This window comes from Rousettus aegyptiacus, unplaced genomic scaffold (assembly GCF_014176215.1).
Source record: "Rousettus aegyptiacus isolate mRouAeg1 unplaced genomic scaffold, mRouAeg1.p scaffold_m13_p_6, whole genome shotgun sequence".
Lineage (NCBI taxonomy): Eukaryota > Metazoa > Chordata > Mammalia > Chiroptera > Pteropodidae > Rousettus > Rousettus aegyptiacus.
Window position 1 is genome coordinate 72,811,590 of NW_023416309.1, and position 17,684 is coordinate 72,829,273.

General features: G+C 43.8%; 2 protein-coding genes across 2 annotated transcripts; both read left to right on the forward strand.

Annotated features, from left to right (window-relative positions):
* Nucleotides 1-354: 354 nt before the first annotated feature.
* On the forward strand, nucleotides 355-1,809 carry RNF222 (ring finger protein 222). Its single transcript, XM_036223564.1, has 2 exons — nucleotides 355-507; nucleotides 1,147-1,809. Exon 2 carries the CDS (start codon nucleotides 1,174-1,176, stop codon nucleotides 1,807-1,809), a length of 636 nt encoding a protein of 211 aa, XP_036079457.1. The 5' UTR covers nucleotides 355-507; nucleotides 1,147-1,173.
* A 9,401-nt stretch (nucleotides 1,810-11,210) lies between these two features.
* On the forward strand, nucleotides 11,211-15,879 carry RPL26 (ribosomal protein L26). The gene is made up of 4 exons (XM_016154704.2): nucleotides 11,211-11,314; nucleotides 12,059-12,231; nucleotides 13,403-13,543; nucleotides 15,710-15,879. The coding sequence occupies exons 2-4, from the start codon at nucleotides 12,064-12,066 to the stop codon at nucleotides 15,836-15,838; spliced, it is 438 nt and encodes a 145-aa protein (XP_016010190.1). The 5' UTR covers nucleotides 11,211-11,314; nucleotides 12,059-12,063; the 3' UTR covers nucleotides 15,839-15,879.
* The last annotated feature ends 1,805 nt before the right edge of the window (nucleotides 15,880-17,684 follow it).

Consider the following 17,684-nt stretch of genomic DNA (forward strand, 5'->3'; position numbering starts at 1 on the left):
TGGTTCCTTCTAAGGAGGCGGTTCTAGATTAGTTTAGACTACACAGTTGTGTTACTGGGGACTTTTAAATGAGGACACTTGGGCCTCGCCACATACCCAAATGGCTGGTTCCCTTCAAGGTCATCATCTTGGGAAGCTGTGTACTTAATCAACAATTCTGCTGAGAACATTTTTGGAGCCTCTCCTTTGCTCTCAGATGTTTAAAATCCACATTGTAACTTTATGGCGACTCTGTATCTTTAATTTAAAACAATATCATGCCACTTGAGCACTCATTTACTTTCCCACCAGGCTTGGCTCCTGGCAACTTCTGGCCATTTTCACAATACCAGACATATCCTTGAAGGAAGAAAATCTGCCTTCACTGAGATTAATCAGAAGGTTCTCTGGCAGCCTCAGGAAGTCCTCTGAGAAGAATTCGAAGAATGACTGAGCTGTGGCAGGTGAAGGAATGAGCCCACAGCTCACTGACGTGACTATACGGAGGGCCAGCAGGAATTTGGACATGTAAGTTCTACATTTTATTTTCAAAACAATCATTGCTTTACAGCCACACATAGCACAGAAGAATTCAATCCAGTGGCTGGATACAGAGCAATGGATTGGCCGACCCAAGTGGGGAGACTGAGAAGCAGCAGAGGTTTTTCTGGAAAATGGCCGGTCTGGGCACAGGCCCACACTGGGGCCTGGACTGAGGCTAGGGGAGCATCTCCTCAGCTACCTGCTTCCCTGGGAACTGGGTCTTCCTGCCTTCACTTCTGGCAAGGAACCAGGAAGAGGTAGTGGTGATCTCATCATGTGTGCATGTCATGGTTGAGATGAAGTATCAGGGAGGCTATTTCTTTATCACACTCTATGCACCTCCTGCCGGAATCCAATGTGTCTGGGCTGGGATCTGTCTTATCTGTTTCCCAATTCCCCCTTCCGGAAGTGCCTCCTCATCTCCTCCTAAGGGTATCATGACTTAGTTTAATTCTAATTCAGGTAGGCCACTGAGAAGGAGCAGCAAAAGAGGGAAGGGGAAAGGGGAAAAATAGAGAACAGGAGACAAGAAGAAAGGGAAGAAGGAGGCAGAGGTGGAGGGAGTTAGGGAGGGGAGCAAAGGAGGAAAAAGGCACTGATGCTCACAGCCCTTCCTTCCCACAGCTAAGGCCCTGCTTTCCCAGAGCGGCCATGTCAGAAGGGGAGAGTAAGGACAGCTCCGGCAGCGAGTGCCCTGTGTGCTATGAGAAGTTCCGTGATCTGGAGGGTGCCATCCGGACACTCAGCTGTGGCCATGTGTTCTGCCATGACTGCCTAGTCAAGTACCTACTCTCCACTCGCGTGGATGGGCAGGTCCAGAGGACCATTGTCTGCCCCATTTGCCGCTACGTCACCTTCCTCAGCAAAAAGAGCTCCCGCTGGCCCTCCATGCTGGACAAGAGCTCCCAGACTCTGACTGTGCCAATGGGCCTGCCCTCTGGGCCACCATCAGACACCCCGGGCCACACGAACCCCCTGGCCATCTCCCAACCTGTATGGAGACCATCCCCGAGTCAGAGTGGCCAGCTCCCGTTGGACCTGCTGCCCAGTCTGCCCCGGGAGCCACAGATCTTCATCATCAGCCGCCATGGGATGCCTCTGGGGGAACAGGACAGTGTCCTGCCGCGGCGCAGCCTGGCAGAGCTCTCTGAGGCATCCCCGGTACCCAGCTCCACTCGGTCATTCTGCTGCCGCTCCCGGGCCCTCCTGCTCATCACCCTCATCGCCATAGTGGCTGTGGTAGCCGCCATCTTGCCCTGGGTGCTGCTGGTGAGGAAGCAGGCATGAGTGGTGGCATCCATAGGGGCCGCCTAGCGAGGCCTGGCCAGAGAGCTGCCCTGGAAGCTGCGCCACTCCACCTCGCCAGACTGGCCATGGCCTGGAAGCGGGCAGAGGGCCCCCAGAGCAGAGCTGATCCAACCAAGCCCTGAGGGGCAGGTGGACAGAGGGCAGGCCTGGGACAGAGAAACAGCGTTAGGATGGTGCTGACTGAAAGTATGGTGGCATCTCCTCACCTCTAGCTCCTCACTCCCAGCAGGGGTTCAGGCATGACAGGGAGGCTGGGGGCTGGTGATCTCTGAGACTAGAGCTGAGCTGAGGAACTGAGCTCTGGACTGAACCGGAAACTCCAGGTTCCAGGCCAGGGTGGAAAATGTGATGGAAGCCCCGCCTCAGAAACAACAGCTGTGCCATCCTCCCACCCCTGTGTATCTTCAGCAAATATCTTCCTCTAGGCTGTGGGGTCACCAACCCTGAGATGTAGTCTTTATGTGCCAGGTGACCTACCTGAAGCCAGGTGAGGCTCTCTTGTGGAGACAAAGAATTCTGCTAGATGGGGTCCCAATGGCAGGACTCATCTGGGTCAGAATTCCCACCCAGCGTTCTCTAGTTTTCTCTCAGGAACAAACAAGAGAGGTGGCACAGGGGCTGAAGGCACATGTGCTTCCCAGAATCTCAGCACCCATCCATGACCCGCACAGCTGCGCCAGTGTGTACCTTCCCGCCCCCAAATCGCCAGCCAGAAGGTTTTCCCTGAGGAAGTAGCTCATTTAAGAAAAAAAGTCTTTATAGGGAGCTGAGGCCACATCAGGAAACAGGTTTGTTGATAGAAGCTGAGGCCAGGACACTGGCCTACAAACAGAATCAGAGGTCTTACCCAAGCTTCCCAGGCCCAAGGAATAGTCCAAATTTTGAGTCTTGAGTTCTCAAGGATGGACTGGTAGACAGGGAGAGCAGGGGAAGCCTGATGGCTGAGACTTGAGTCAGCTGAAAACTATGTGGGCAAATTAACCCCTGGGGGCTCCAGCCTCTCTCCCAGCCCAAGTCCTTCTTATGACACAACCACTCATTAGAGGCCACACCAGCTGGGCCAGTTTAGGAGGTGAATTCCCAGTCTGGGCTGGGTGAGGAAGGGTGGGCAAGAAAACAGCTGTGCTCATCACAACACTACTGTCTCAATGAATCCTGAAATCCAGGTGCTGTTGGCCACTGGCCAGGGCCTCTTTACCTAGGGACCCCCACCCAGGACTGTCCTGGGGGTCCTTGATGAGGACCACTAGGGAGAAAGTCATTTGAGAACTGCCACTTTCTGTTTATTAAAGGACCATAAGTCCGTGGGCTATAATCTTAAATTAATTTTAGGATTGAAAACAACAAAATGAAATGTCCAGTTATTCTCTCAAAGAGGTAGTTGTTTACAGCCCAGGTTTACTAACAGCTGAGCTGTCTCTCGGCAGTTTGCTATCTATGGGGAAATAAATAGTGCTCTGCCTCTTATCTAGTTCCCAAATGCCTGAAGTAGTGGTCATTAGGGGACTGCTGGGGAATGGGATCCACACTACAGGGGATTTAAAGCACATATAGTTGATTTAAAGCACGTATAGGCTTCTTTATGCTCTCAAGACTAGAGAAGAGGATACGTGCTATTTGGGAGGGGGATACAGGTGGATTCATGGGGAAAATATTTATTATAGGAATGAAATGTTACATTTACAAAGGCTCTAATGAGTCTGTTTTAATATCAACCAGGCTGCTTTAAACAGTGTCATGGATTTCTGGGGACCTGATTTTATTCTTTTCAGATTCTGTTGTGTTTGCCAAAAGTTAATTTCAAAATACCTGTAGTGTTTTCATATTGTTCAGAGGTGAATTGTAGATAGCAATTCTTTTATTATCAAAAATGTCAAAAGCTATTTTTTAAATAAAGGTATATATTTTCTCAAAGATTCTAGAGACATTACAAATGCATGTGGGAAGCTCTGAGCTTAGACTTTTAAGATAATTCACTTTAGATGAAAAAGACAGTTTGAAAATACAAATCCAAATGGCTCCTAAATATTTATTCAGCCACTTCTTTGAAGGAAATGAAAATTAAAATTCTGCTGGCATACCATTTTTCACCTATTAGCTTGTTAAACCATGAAAGTTTCAAAACCCACTCTGCTGCCAGAGCTAAAGAGAACCAGATGAGGAGGTGGAAATGTACGTTGGTAAACCTCTAGGAAAGGAAATTTGACAGTGTCTATCAAAATTTCCACTTTCCCCAGCAATTCCTGTTCTAGAAATGTACCTTACACATATACCTGCCTGTAACATATGTACAGTGTTATGTAAGTGCAGCATTGTTCATAATAACCAAGGGTTGGGGAAACTCTACATGCCAATGAATGGGGAACTGGCTGTATAACATAAGATGAAGGGACTACCGTGCAGCTGCAAAAAGAACAAGGTAGGAGACTATGAACCGACATGGAAAGACTCCAAGATACAATGGCCAATGGGGAAAAGCAAGGTGTGGAACACTGGTATCACATACTACAATTTGTAGAGAAAGTGGGGGAATAAGAATTTACATTTTTATTTCCTTATTTATGCATAAAGAAATTGGGGAAAAATACACACAAAAAGAACAGTGATTAACTGTGGAAGGGAGTGAGAAAATAATGAAACGGGAGGGAGAATTTTCCCTTTCCCTTTGACACTTTTTGATTTTTAAACCAAGTAAACATATTACGTATTCACAAATTAAATTGAAAAATTACATTAGAAGCTAAAGATATCTTCAGTGTACATACCTGCTGCCCTGTGAAGAGCTGGCTCAAGAACATTCACAAGCTGACAGACTGCTTATCCTGTGGTTCAAGAGTGTCAGCTACTGGCTCAGTGGGGCTGGTTTGTCTGGTTGGAGGTGTGACATTTTGTGCTTAACAGGAACCCCAGGAAGGAAAGTAAAACATTTAACATTCTCAGTGTTTCTAAGTTCCTATGGATTTCTTTGGGCCCCATCATTTTACATGCTTGTTTTGATTCTTCTCTACCTTTCCTTCCCTTTTTAAAATAAAATCTTTTGCTTTAAGTAACCACCATCGGGTCAGGGCACTACAGGAAAATACCATTCCATAAAGACAGGTAGGTAGGTAAACAGACAGACAGACAGACAGATGGAGGCCTGTGGTTAAATGTAAATTCTCACTCTTCTCTTCCTCCCCTTGTCCAGAGGCATCCCCACTTACACACACAGACACGCAGCCACCTCCTATCAGACAAGGAGAAAATTCTGAGATGACCTAAATTATATTACAGCAAGCCAGAGGGTGGAAGGAAGATACAAGTAGGAGTTAATCAGTTAACACATGCAGTGTACAACCAACAAAAGACTGCTTACATTCCAGAGTGTATGCTGGGACTTTGAATTAACTTCCAGGTGGTTATTTCCACTGGGCACCACCCCAGGAGCCTCCCCTTCTTGCTTACACATAAACTTTTCAAACTGTTACCCCCATTTCACATTATCCTTATTGGTAGCCAATGTGAATTCTTTCAAAACAACTTACATCTCTCTCCCCATTACTTGATGTATAAAAAAGGCCACTGACTCCAGGATGGTGGACATGTTGGCTTGTCTATCTAGCACCGTTGCTGGTGGTTTAGATTTCATGACCCAGGACCTGGTCTTTCTCTTGCTAGCAATAGCCCAATAAACCCTTTCTTTTAAAAAAGACTTTCTGCTTTGGAAGTTAAGATTTTTGTTTAACATACCACAATAACCTTTACCTCTAATATATACTTGCTCTAATATATACAGTCTAGGCCAGCTGAACAAAGGATCCATACGCTGCTGGTGGGCTCAGGGTCAAGGTTGCCAGGAGCCTAGGTGTGCACAGTAGGGACCTCTGTGCCCTCAGATATAGTCCCATGACTTTTCCCCTCGATGAAGACTGCAGATGACATAGACAGCTCTGCTGCCATCTTCACTTTTCCCTTTCGCCACCTTATCAGTCCAAGTGTCTTTTTTGGCACAAAATAAATCACCTTGCCCTATCCTCACACTTCCTCACTTTCCTCTATCCTCCCCAACCCAATACAAATGAATGCCGCACTAATTCTCAACACAAACTATTTGCATTTCCAACAACCAGTGCTGGTGCAGACCTTTGGGAGTTTGCTTGGACATGTCCTTCTACCTGGAACACACTTCCCTCTGTCTACCTGAAAAGCTCCTACCTAGCTCTCCAGAAACAGTTCCAGGATTACCTCTGAAGACTTTCTAAACCCCTATCTCAGAACGGACTGCATTCCATCATCTTCCTGAGACACTTTATTATGTGTATTTGAAGACAAGTTGCTCCTTAAGGAGAGGTTAGATCTTACTGACCTTGGTAAGATTGCGCCAAGTGCCTGGCATAAAATTTAGTAAAGAATCAAAGCTGGATAAATACTTGAAGAATGCATGTTTGGTGTCTAGAAAAATGTTTAGTCCAGAGATGTAGGAATAAAATCTGAGTAATTCCTGCTTCAGTGTGTCTTAGTGGTCCACAAAGACCAGCTTCAATATGATCCGAAAGAGCCAGTTTTTCTAATCATGTAAAGGAATGTAAGGAAGAGAGAGAGAGAGAAAGGACAGCCAAGCTAGGTGGCCAGAGAACAGCAGGGTGGAGCCAAGATATCCAACAGACACTTGGGAAGATAAACTGACTCTATAACTATGCTACCAGTAATTTGCATCTGTGTGTAAAATTGGTACTCCAGTAATCTTCACACTGTACAAAGTGGTTATGCTGTCCAAATGGTGGGTTGAAGGTTTAATTTTGATGACTCAGTGTTAAGATGAAGGAGGGAAGATAAGGAGGCCTCAGAGGGAAGGTTGACAGCAGAAAAATAATAGAGCGGCTGGAACGAAGAAACAGAGACAGGATTTGTGTGGGAAGAGAGGAAGATAATAGGGAGACCTGAAGAAGAGAGAGTTAAGGAAACAAGTAAGGGCAGTAAGAAGAGAAGGGGATGAGAATGTGAAGACCAGAAAGGAAGGCAAGGTAGAAAGACAGGTGCTTTTGGCTCTCAGCATCCAAATCAAACTCCACTTGCCTCAGAACCCAGTGGGCTTCTCTCTGAATGCCCAGCACTCCAGCCATAAGGACCTGGCTCCTGGAGACAGTGTGTCACACTGCTTCACACCCATGACTGCCCTCAGGTTATTCCCACCTGCCTCATGGAGCTAATTTTACATTCTTAAAAACTCAGTCAAGGGTGACCTCACCCCATAAGTCTTCCCTGACCCCAAAGCTCTCTCTGTTCCTGAAGCACAAAAGCACCAAGGACACCAGGCTCAGCTCAGCAAGTGCTTTTCCTAGGGTCCTGTGGTTGTTGATTTCATTGTTTATCTCTCCCCTTAGGCCATGAGCTTCCTACAGGCAGAAACTTTGACTAATTTGATTGTGAAGTTCCAGTGTCTAGTTCAGGGCTGGCCCATGAAAGACAATAAATATTTGTTGGGAGCCCAGGAAAAATAGTGTAGATGATAGAGGCTTTGTTCGTCCTCTCTTGCGACCAAATCAAAATTGTGATGGAAACACAGAGCAAACAACACACAGAGTCGCCTGGGGTCTAGATGAACAGAAGCTCTACAATTAGGGAGAGATTTAAGAAATCACCCTGCAACGAAAGGAAGTAGAAAGTGGTGAAGATGTGAGGCTGCCTGGTCCAAAGCAGCTTCACGGGACAGAGGCTACAACAGCTACAGACATCCTCTTCAAGGGGCTGTGTCTGCAAGTGAACTTTTGCGGTGACAAACCTGCTTTCTCTGAGCACCAGTGCCCAGTGGGCTGCTCCAGGGGACCAAGGACTTACAGGAAGACACTGAGTTGTTGGAGCGAGGGCTAAAGGCGAGGATTTCTCCTGGGCAGAAGTGCTAGTGCTATCCATTGTTCTTCTGTTAAGCCCTCCCCACTGCCAGTGTGTGGATGCAGCACTGCCATAGCTGAGATGTCAACGAACTGGATAACAGAGGTCACTCCGCCCAGAGGAGTTCCTGAAACTCTGTCTCCTCCAACCTGTGACCCCACCCAAGCCACATCCAGGTATATCCTCAGTGAGTCAGGTGCTCCTTGCTGAGTGACAGTTGGCCTCAGTTTCTGGCGTGGCCTCTTGAGACAACTATAAGCATGGCATCTGTGGATTGCTTGCTGAATCTTAACAGGTGGCCCTGGAGGGGTAGAGGCTTGGGCTAAATTTGACCTGCAGCTGAACCCCTCTCAGGACTGTGCCACTGGACACCTACTTCATAAATCCACGCTAATAAGACCAGGAGACTTAGGAGCTTTACTTAGTACATAGAAACAGACCCAGAAAGGCAGCCAAAATGGGAAGACAAAGAAGCAGAAACCATATGAGAGAACAGAACAGAGATCCAGGAATAATGGAGTCAAACAATCTAACAGATGCAGAGTTCAAAACACTGGTTATAAGGGTGCTCAATGAATGTAAGGGAAGTGTAGATGAACTCAGTGAGAACAAAAAGATAAAAAAAAAAAAACATAAAAATGGAAGTGGAAATTATAAAATGGAAATCAGTCAGAAATGAAGAACACATTATCTGAGATGAAGAGTACATTAGATGGAATCAACAGAGTGGATGAGGAAGAGGATCAAACCATTGTATAGAGGATGGGGAAGTCAAGGACACCCAATCAGAATGGCAAAAAGAAAAAGAAAAAGAAAAGCCAAGACTATAATAATAATTTAAGGAACTTATGGGATAAAATTAAATGTAAAAATATCTGTGTCATAGTAGCACCTGAAGGAGAAGAGGGAGAACAAGAAGAGGAAAAGTTATTTGAAGAAATAATGATGGAAAATTTCCCTCACCTGGTAAAGGAAATAGACATACAACCCCAGGAAGCTCAGAGTCCCACAAAAGATGAACCCAAAGAGGCCCACACCATAACACATCTAAATTACAATGCCAAAGCTTAAATACAAAGAGAGAATCTTAAAAGCAGCAAGAGAAAAGCAGTTAGTTACCTACAAGAGAGTAAGACTGGCAGCTGATTTTTTCAAAAGAAACTATGCAGGACAGAAGGGCTTGGCACAAAATATTCAAGGTGATGAAAACCCAGGATCTACAACCAAAAATGTTTTATTCATCAAGCTATCATTTAGAGTCGAAGGACAGATAAAGAAGTTCTCTGACAAAAATAAGCTAAAGGAATTTATCGACACTAAGCCAGTATTACAGGAAATGTTGGAGGGACTTCTTTAAGAGAAAAAAACTGTATCAAAAACAGGAATAAAGAACAGTAATAACTACATTCCTTCAATAATTACCTCAAATGGAAAAGAATTAAGTGCTCCAACCAAAATATAGGGTAGCTGAATAGATAAGAAAACAAGACCCCTACATATGCTGCCTACAAGATTCATTTCAGATTAAAAGACACATAGAGACTAAAGGAGGGGATGGAAAAAGATATTGCCTTGATGGACCTAGAAGATATTGCGCCAAATGAAGTAAGTCAGATAAAGATAAAGACCACATGATTTCAAGTACATGTGAAATCTAAAGAACAAAATAAACAACAACAAAAATGGATATAAACTCACAGATACAAAGACTATTCTGAGGGCTCCTAGATGTGGTGGAAAAGGGCAAAGGGACTAAGTACAAATGGATAGCTACAAAATAGTCATGGAGACATGAAGTGTAGCACAAGGAAAAGAGTCAACAATGTAATACATATGTAAGGGGGACGAGTACTAGATTTGGCGGGGTGATCACTTTGTGAGTTATATAGATCTCTAATCACTACACTGTACAACTGAAACTAATATATTATTATATGCCAACTATAATTTTAAAAAACTTCATCGAATTGTACAATGTAAATATAAGCAACTACTAGTCTATTATATTTCAATATAATATAAATAAATAACATTTGTTGAAACAAATTGCAGAGGAATTCTCACTGAATTTTTAAATTACAATTAAAATCTGGGGCTATTTCCTTCACAGCATATTTAAGAATACAACTATTTTTATTTATTTTTTTCCTTTACTTTTTTAAAATTAATTTATTTTTTATGGTGACATTGGTTAACAAAATCCAGTAACTTTCAGCTGTACACTTTAAGTAAGGCATATATATATTTACACTGTGTTCACCTCCCATTGTTAGATTTCTTTTTGTCACCATATATTTGACCCCCTCCCCCAAAACTATTTTTAAATCATAAAAACACATGTTCTTTATTGGCTCTACTCTGGGCCCTCAAGAATATGGTCCATCACTCTTTGACTTGACCCGGGGGGCGGGGGTCCCGCAAATTGAGACAATATACAGAGTTACCAGAAGGGGCTAGGAAGCCAGCCTGCATGGATGGGTTCATTTATAACCTATATGTTCTGTATAACCTTGCACAAGTTTCTATCACTTCTTGGGGACAATACCAGCATCACAAGGTTATTTAGTGGTTTAAAGTAGCTAAAAATGTAAAGTGAATAGAAAGGTGTCCTTAGCACTTATCAAGCTCCCTTACGTCTTATGTAACGTGAAATGTGTCTTCCCTCGGTATGACACCTGTATTATTCATTCCACAGAAATCGAGTCCTGACCAGGTGCGCGGTGGGGCATGCTCTGGGAGTTTACCCGGCTCTGCAATTCATTTGCAAGGGAGCGCACCCTTTTCCCCTGCTTCCATCAGATACTGAAATGAATGACAGTAGGCAGTAAAATTCAGAAAGGGGCACAGCTCTCCGCAAAGAAAGGTTCCTTCTAAGTGTGGTCTCGGACCAATACCCTAAAGATCACCTTGGAGCTCGTTAGAAACGCTGGAGAAACGCTGGTTCAGACCTACTCCCTCGGGATGCGAAGCGGATCCGTGCCCCGAGTCCTCCAAAAGCCCCACGAATCTCGGCCGGAGAACGAAGCTCGAACGGGCTCTGCAGCACATGCAACACACGACATGGTTTCGGGGCAGCAGCCAGCGCCCGGATGGAGCTTGTTAAAGGACTCGCACACTCGACACGCCCATACATTCGCGATTGGAGGGGATGGTGGTGTCGGGGTAACCGAGGCGACCGGCCGGCTAGAGTCCTAGCGTCACCTGGCGGTCAATACAGGACCTGCCCTTTCTGGAATAAGGGGTGCTGGGCGCTCGGTAGTGAAAGGACAGGGGTCCCCTGGGGCTGCTCGCTTTCTCAGCAGCCCCCGGGGCACTCAGACCCTGAGCAGTCCCCGCCACTAGGGTAATGGCCCTTCCCAGAAGAAGCAGCTATAGAACCCAGAACTCGGAAGAAAAGCCACAGGACCTTGTTTTTCAGCCCCTCGCAGTTCCCCTCCTAGTCGCGAGGTGACACTAGTCATCAATTTCTTTCCCGATTTCCTTTTCTGTTCCCAGCTCCGGGCTCCTCTCGCTTTACAAGACATCGGTCTCGCGAGAGCTCTCGCAAACTTACAGAACCGGAAGTAGTGTGTGGGTCTCTTCCCTTCTGTGGCCATCGCTGAAGTTCCAGCGGGTGAGGATTTATTAAGAACGCATCTGTAATCCGTAGCCATCCTTTCACGGGCGCGGTGGCTTTTGATCCCGGGGGCGTCGATACTCTTCTAGTAGCCGAGTAGCAGCCAAAGAGCGGGGCCAAGATGGTCTCAACCTGTCTTCCCCTTAGCACAAGGGCCAGACTGGGGAAGGGGGAAGAGAGGTTTTGGGACGCAAACGGGAGCCAGAGGGAAGGTGGCCTATCGAGGTGGTGTCAGGTCTGGGTTGTGTAGTTTCCTAAAGAATGGTCTCGAGATAAGTTCTTGGCAAAGCCACGAAATTTCCAGACCGTGTTCACCTGTTGGAAGGCTTTTTGGACCCGTGATCTGTGCAGAATTTTTCAGGTTTCTTAAGGGTAGCCTGATGCATTCATTTTGGAGGGGGCTATATATGTTCATATTCAAGTCTGTAGATTAACGTTGGTCGATCTCTGTCTAAAAGTCCTGTTGGCAGGACTTCAGTTTGGAGAGTAAACAAAGTCGAATAACGAAAACAACTGTGTTAGTAATGAAAAATATTTTTCCGTAAACAAATACTGAAGGCATCCCAGTAAAGCAAATTTTTTTAAATTTTAAGCTTCAGCTAATAGGCCATTGAGTTCAAGCAATTTCTGATAGGAGTTAAAGATCATGACAGTTTCTGTGAGCATTTTAAACTTTGAAGATGAGATTGTTGCTGGTTTTGGTGATTTAAGGGTTTACACCTGTTTTAACTTTTTATTTAGCCAATATGAAGTTCAACCCCTTTGTGACTTCTGACCGGAGCAAGAACCGTAAAAGGCATTTTAATGCACCTTCCCACATTCGCAGGAAGATTATGTCTTCTCCTCTTTCCAAAGAGCTGAGACAAAAGTACAATGTTCGATCCATGCCTATCAGAAAAGATGATGAAGTTCAGGTATGTACTGTGTTCAGGTCATCTTGGTAAATATCTTGCACACCTGGCATAGAAAAGGGAATGTATTCTGAGAGTGATACATCTGAGACATTTGCTCCCAGGATTGCAAAAGGAGTTGAGCCAGGGACTAAAAAGTATGCTGCTTTTCAGTTCTTACTTCACTTTTACTAGTTTTCCTAAGTGTCAGATGCAGCCGTGATTAAACAAGAACAAGGAATGTCAGAACATTACTTTAGATTGATCATTTTCTTCATATGTTTAGTCATTGTTGGGGCATTTGAAGACCAGTAAACAATCAGAATCAAAATCCAGATACAGAAGTTCTAACAGAACCATGGTTTCATGTGATTGAGTTTACTAGAAAATAATTTGTCAAATCTATTTAAGTGAAAATTTCTCTGAATGTTACTTAGCTGTAACCTTCAGCAAGGATTCAAGCTATCTCTAAAGCGGCTTGCATATCACCAATATTATTTCATGAGGTTAGCACCCATTTAGGTAAATGAAACCAATTCCAAAATAGTTGTATGAATTGCAAACAACCATTGGTTGTTGCACGCTGGTGCTAAGATAGCCATTAGATTTGGGAGGCAGTCTTCTCTGCTTTCAAGATATATTAATGCAAGAGAGCCTACAGCTGGAAAGAAACATTAGTCTAGAAGTACTTTGGGTTCCCTCCTGACAAGCTGGGGATCACTGGGACTCCTGGGTGGAAAACTATGTTATGTAACCTCAGGGACAGAAGTGGTTTATTTCATTAAGTATCTGCTACTGCGTATTCTGGTGCTAGGTTGGACACTTAAATGTGTTGTGAATTAAATACTCGTGGCCTATTGCTCCCTTTTGAGATGGGATGATTTTCTTGTTTTCGACTGGCTACAGAAAGCCATAATGGACTTGTGACAAGCCCACACTGTTGAACCATCAGTTGTACAGGTTCACTGCCCATGATTGTAGACTTATATAAGGGTGTGGTGTACTTACAAGTTTATAATTAAAGCCAGAGATAGAATTATTGGCTCATTTCCACTAAAAACTTATGTGTTTTAAAATTGAGAGGTCTTATAGATCTGATTGAATGATGTACACAAGATTCAGTTATCCTGACTTACAAAATTAATGTGTTTTTTTTTTGTCTGCATATTTCTGTTATTTCTGAATTTGCATTTAGGTTGTGCGAGGACACTACAAAGGGCAGCAAATTGGCAAAGTAGTCCAGGTTTACAGGAAGAAATATGTCATCTACATTGAACGAGTGCAGCGGGAGAAGGCTAATGGCACAACTGTTCATGTCGGCATTCACCCCAGCAAGGTAGGTATTTTGAGAATGCTTGAGAGGGGAGAAGGAAATTAAAGCAATTATTGGCAAATATGATTTCTTGTTTACCAAGCAGTCCCATAGAAATATAAAGTATATTTTCCTCAAAAGCTATTAGTAAGCTGATCAGTCAACAACCTTAACAATGAACAGATCTTAAAATCCAGGAAATAGGATAATTTTTAGATGAAATGGAGCTTATACCCTGTTTGCTTTTGTGTATTAAACAATCGAGTTAACAGTAAGGCAGCTTTACAACTCTGCAAAGTAGGTATTGAGCCATTTATAAAATGACATCTCAGCCAAGATAGAAAATCTGATCCTGATACCCATAGCAAATATCTGTCCTCTGTCCTGGACTTTAATGTGAATTCTCTAATATCACTGTCTCTAATTATGTTTAATGTAAATAAGTGGATGTGTAAATGTTCATATACTGAGGTTTAAGATTTCAAGTTGCCACCATAAATCTAATTTTCAAACTACAGAAAAGTTAAACGACTACTACTGTAAAACACCTGCATATCGTTCACCTATAATTCACTACTGACATTTTGCCACATTTTCTTTACCCCTTTTCCCCATCCCTAGATTACAGGCATCATGACACTCCACCTCAGTTTGTAGTTCAATAGTCATTTTCATCTCTTATTCCAGCTTTAGGACTTCCAAATATCTAGAAGTAGATGACTCCAACCCAGACCTCAATGTCCATTTGTCTATTTTTCATTTCCACTTGGATGTCTAATTTATCTCAAACCTGACGTGTTCAAACTCCTGTTTTTATCATCGAAACTTCTCACAGTTTGCCATGTGTTAATAAGTTCTAATCAGGCAGTAAGACTTGTCGACGACGATCTCGTTATATCCAGAATCCTGTCTGCTTGTTAACTATCAGTGCCTTGCAAAACCTTACTTCGGTGGTCTCCAACCTTTTTAGCACCAGGGACCAGTTCTATGAGAATCTAATGCCCGATGATTGAGGTAAAGCTGAGGCAGTGATGCTAGCGCTGGGGAGCAGCTGCAAATACAGATGAAGCTTCATTCACTCGCCTGCCACTCACCACCTGCTGTGTGGCCTGGTTCCTAATAGGCCATGGACCGGTACTGGTCCACAGCCCTGGGGTTGGAGACCCCTGCCTTAGCTAATCCACCTCACCAGCCACTTCACCTCATATTATTCCATTCTCCATGTTCCAGTCTACTGGCCTTGCTGCTCCTATAGCTATTCAGAGTGTCCAGTAGTTAGCCAGATCACCTGGCTACTTGATAGAATTATAAATTCTGTTCCCAGGTCTACAGAAGTAGAATTTGGGGATGGGACCCAGGGATCTGTTTTAAGCCCTCAAGTGGATTCTTAGACACACCCAGATTTGAGAAACACACCTATCTCGTGCTTCTGGACCTTTGTACTTGCTGTTTTCAGGATACTTTTCTGGTGTCTTATTCAAATGTAGCCCTATTGGTAGTGCATTCCCTCATCACCCTATATGGTTTAGCCCCTTTTCTCCATCATTCCATTCCCTCGCCGCTCCCCGCCCCCCACATATATATATAGTATAAGTTCCATGTTGGCAGAAATTTTCTTTCGGTCACCATGATATATTTCTAGACCTAGCCCATTATTCTCTTCCCCTTAACTCACTTTCCTGCATAAGATGAAAATTTATCATAGTCTAGATGTCTTGAGCAATTAGATTGTTGAAATAAGCTGTACTGTGGCTTCACTAAAGGTTTTGTAGGTTGAAACATGAGTGGAGGCTACATATAATTTCCAATTTTATGGTTCTAAAGCTACTAGAGAAACAATGTGACTTGTAAATATAGCTTATAAAACTAGGATGAAAGTGGAATAATTGATAATGTTGAGGTAGAAAAAGAAGCAGATAGTTTGTAATAAAGCATGGAAGAGTATGTTAGGAAAACCACTGGCATCACATTGCCTTTTCTCCTTTGTTGGTAGAGCATTAGTGAAAATTTAAGCCAGCTTTTATTTGGGAGCTGAGGAATCATTTCTGGCACTTCTGAGTTAAACATTTAATGATCAGGTATCTACTGCCCTAGGTTTGGTAAACTGGGTTGAATGTTGGTTGGGCCTTCCCATGTGTTCTGTACTGTTACTTAGAAGTGCTGTGTTGTTTTTTTCTAATTTTTCTGCAGGTGGTTATTACTAGACTAAAGCTGGACAAAGACCGCAAAAAGATCCTTGAACGGAAAGCCAAATCTCGCCAAGTAGGAAAGGAAAAGGGCAAATATAAGGAAGAAACAATTGAGAAGATGCAGGAATAAAGTAATCATATACAATTTTTCATTAAAAACTTGTAAATGAGCTTTTGTGTTATTTATGTTTGGTGATTTTGGATAATACCTAGTTTTCATTGGGTCAGTTTTCAGGGAAGTTCAGATGACATTTGCTGTTTGGAATCAGGCCTACTTAGTGGCTTCCTAACAGTTCTCTGAAATCCAGACTAATAAGATAGGGATTTTTTTTTTTTTAACAGCAGGCAGCAGCATTTTGGGATACATATGGTTCGTTAAAAAGGCCTAGATGAAAAGCTAGTTGGGAGCAATGCCTCACTTGAAGCTAGTCTTACCGCCTTCCTCCTAATGGACTATTATGTGAACAGCATGTTAAAATTTTGCATAAAAGTTTTATATTGCCATTGGATAAAGTCTGAGAGGAGCTGCTGGGACTTCCAGTAGCATCTAGACCACTGCTTCAAGCTATCATGGGACACTGAGAAGCCTCAGTATAGAATACCTGGGGACATTCCTTACTAATGTTTAGGCAAGTGCTGCGCAAATTCCGTTAGGCCAAAACTTAAAACATCTAAAATGCAAGTTCGCAAAGGTTCGAGTAAAATGGTGTACAGTGTTGACAACATATGCCCCTGTCCGTCCTCACTTTAAGTGTTTAAACAGGCAAAATGGTGAATGCAGTTTTCTTTCCAGGCTGGAGGCATTTCTTATGAACAATGTAGGGAAATACGTACCCAATATTGCTGCAGGGGACCTAAGTGAAGGGCTTGGTTGTTCAAGGTCACACCTATGCAAGTCCTAGGTATCACTTTGTCTCCAACCCCAGCTTCCTCAAAGCACGCAGCACTCTACAAGCTGGGCTGGACAAAGACCCTATTCAGGGTGGAGAATAAGGTTTACCGCCCCAGCATCAGGGGGTGGGTCTTCGGGTGGGCGTGGAGCCCCTTCTGTCAAGCCAGTCTTCGGCAGCTCTATTTCAGAGGTGAGGTAAGATCAGGAGCAATGCGGCTGTATGCATGGAGAGGGCTTCCGACCCTACTTCCTTTGGTGCATCCTTTTCCACTTTTGTGTCTTACTCCTGCAAAATGACAGGAGTTTGGTGGTCTCTGGCCCTTTCCTCCTCCCTTCCAGCCCACTCATTCATTTAGCCTTGGGCTGGCTGCCATAGGACAAGTGAACGGGGGGCATTAGCAGGTGGAACATGTGTGGAGGCTGGGATGGTGGGAACCAAGTCCATGAAGTCAGGAATCAGACCACACAAAGGTGATGTCCGAACCAGGTCTTGATGAATAAGCCAGAGTTAGTGTGTTGTGGAAGGTGCAGGAACACTACTAAGTGCTTCTTTTGCATTATCTTTGAGTCATAGTAACAATCCATTCTGATGGAAACTAGTATTCTCTCCATTTTATAGTTGAAACTGAAACCTCAATAATGTCCAAGTAAGTCACATAGTAAACGATAATCAGAAATTGAATTTCCCAAGTCTAGGCTCTTAACCATACATCTGCACTGCCTCGCTGCTATACCTGTAAGCGAAGTGTTTGACAAATGTCCTTTGAACACCTTGTCTCAGCTCTATATTTATCTGTCCTCTGAGAACATACAACGAGGTAGAAGGCTCAGTCTCTATCTACTAAGTTGTGTACACCTGACCCTAGTGGACTGAAAATACACAGCGGTGCCCCAAGGCTGTTCAGAGGAGGGAAAAATGGTTGCTAATTGCATCAGGAAGAAGGCTAATTTGAGCTGGGTGTGATTTTAGAAGATCAGTGGAAAGACATTTGAGGTGAAGGGGGCAGGCAGCCAAAGCAAAGAATCACAGATGAGTGGGAAGGAAGGTGTTACCAATTTTCTAACCAAGCTCACTTTCCAGGAA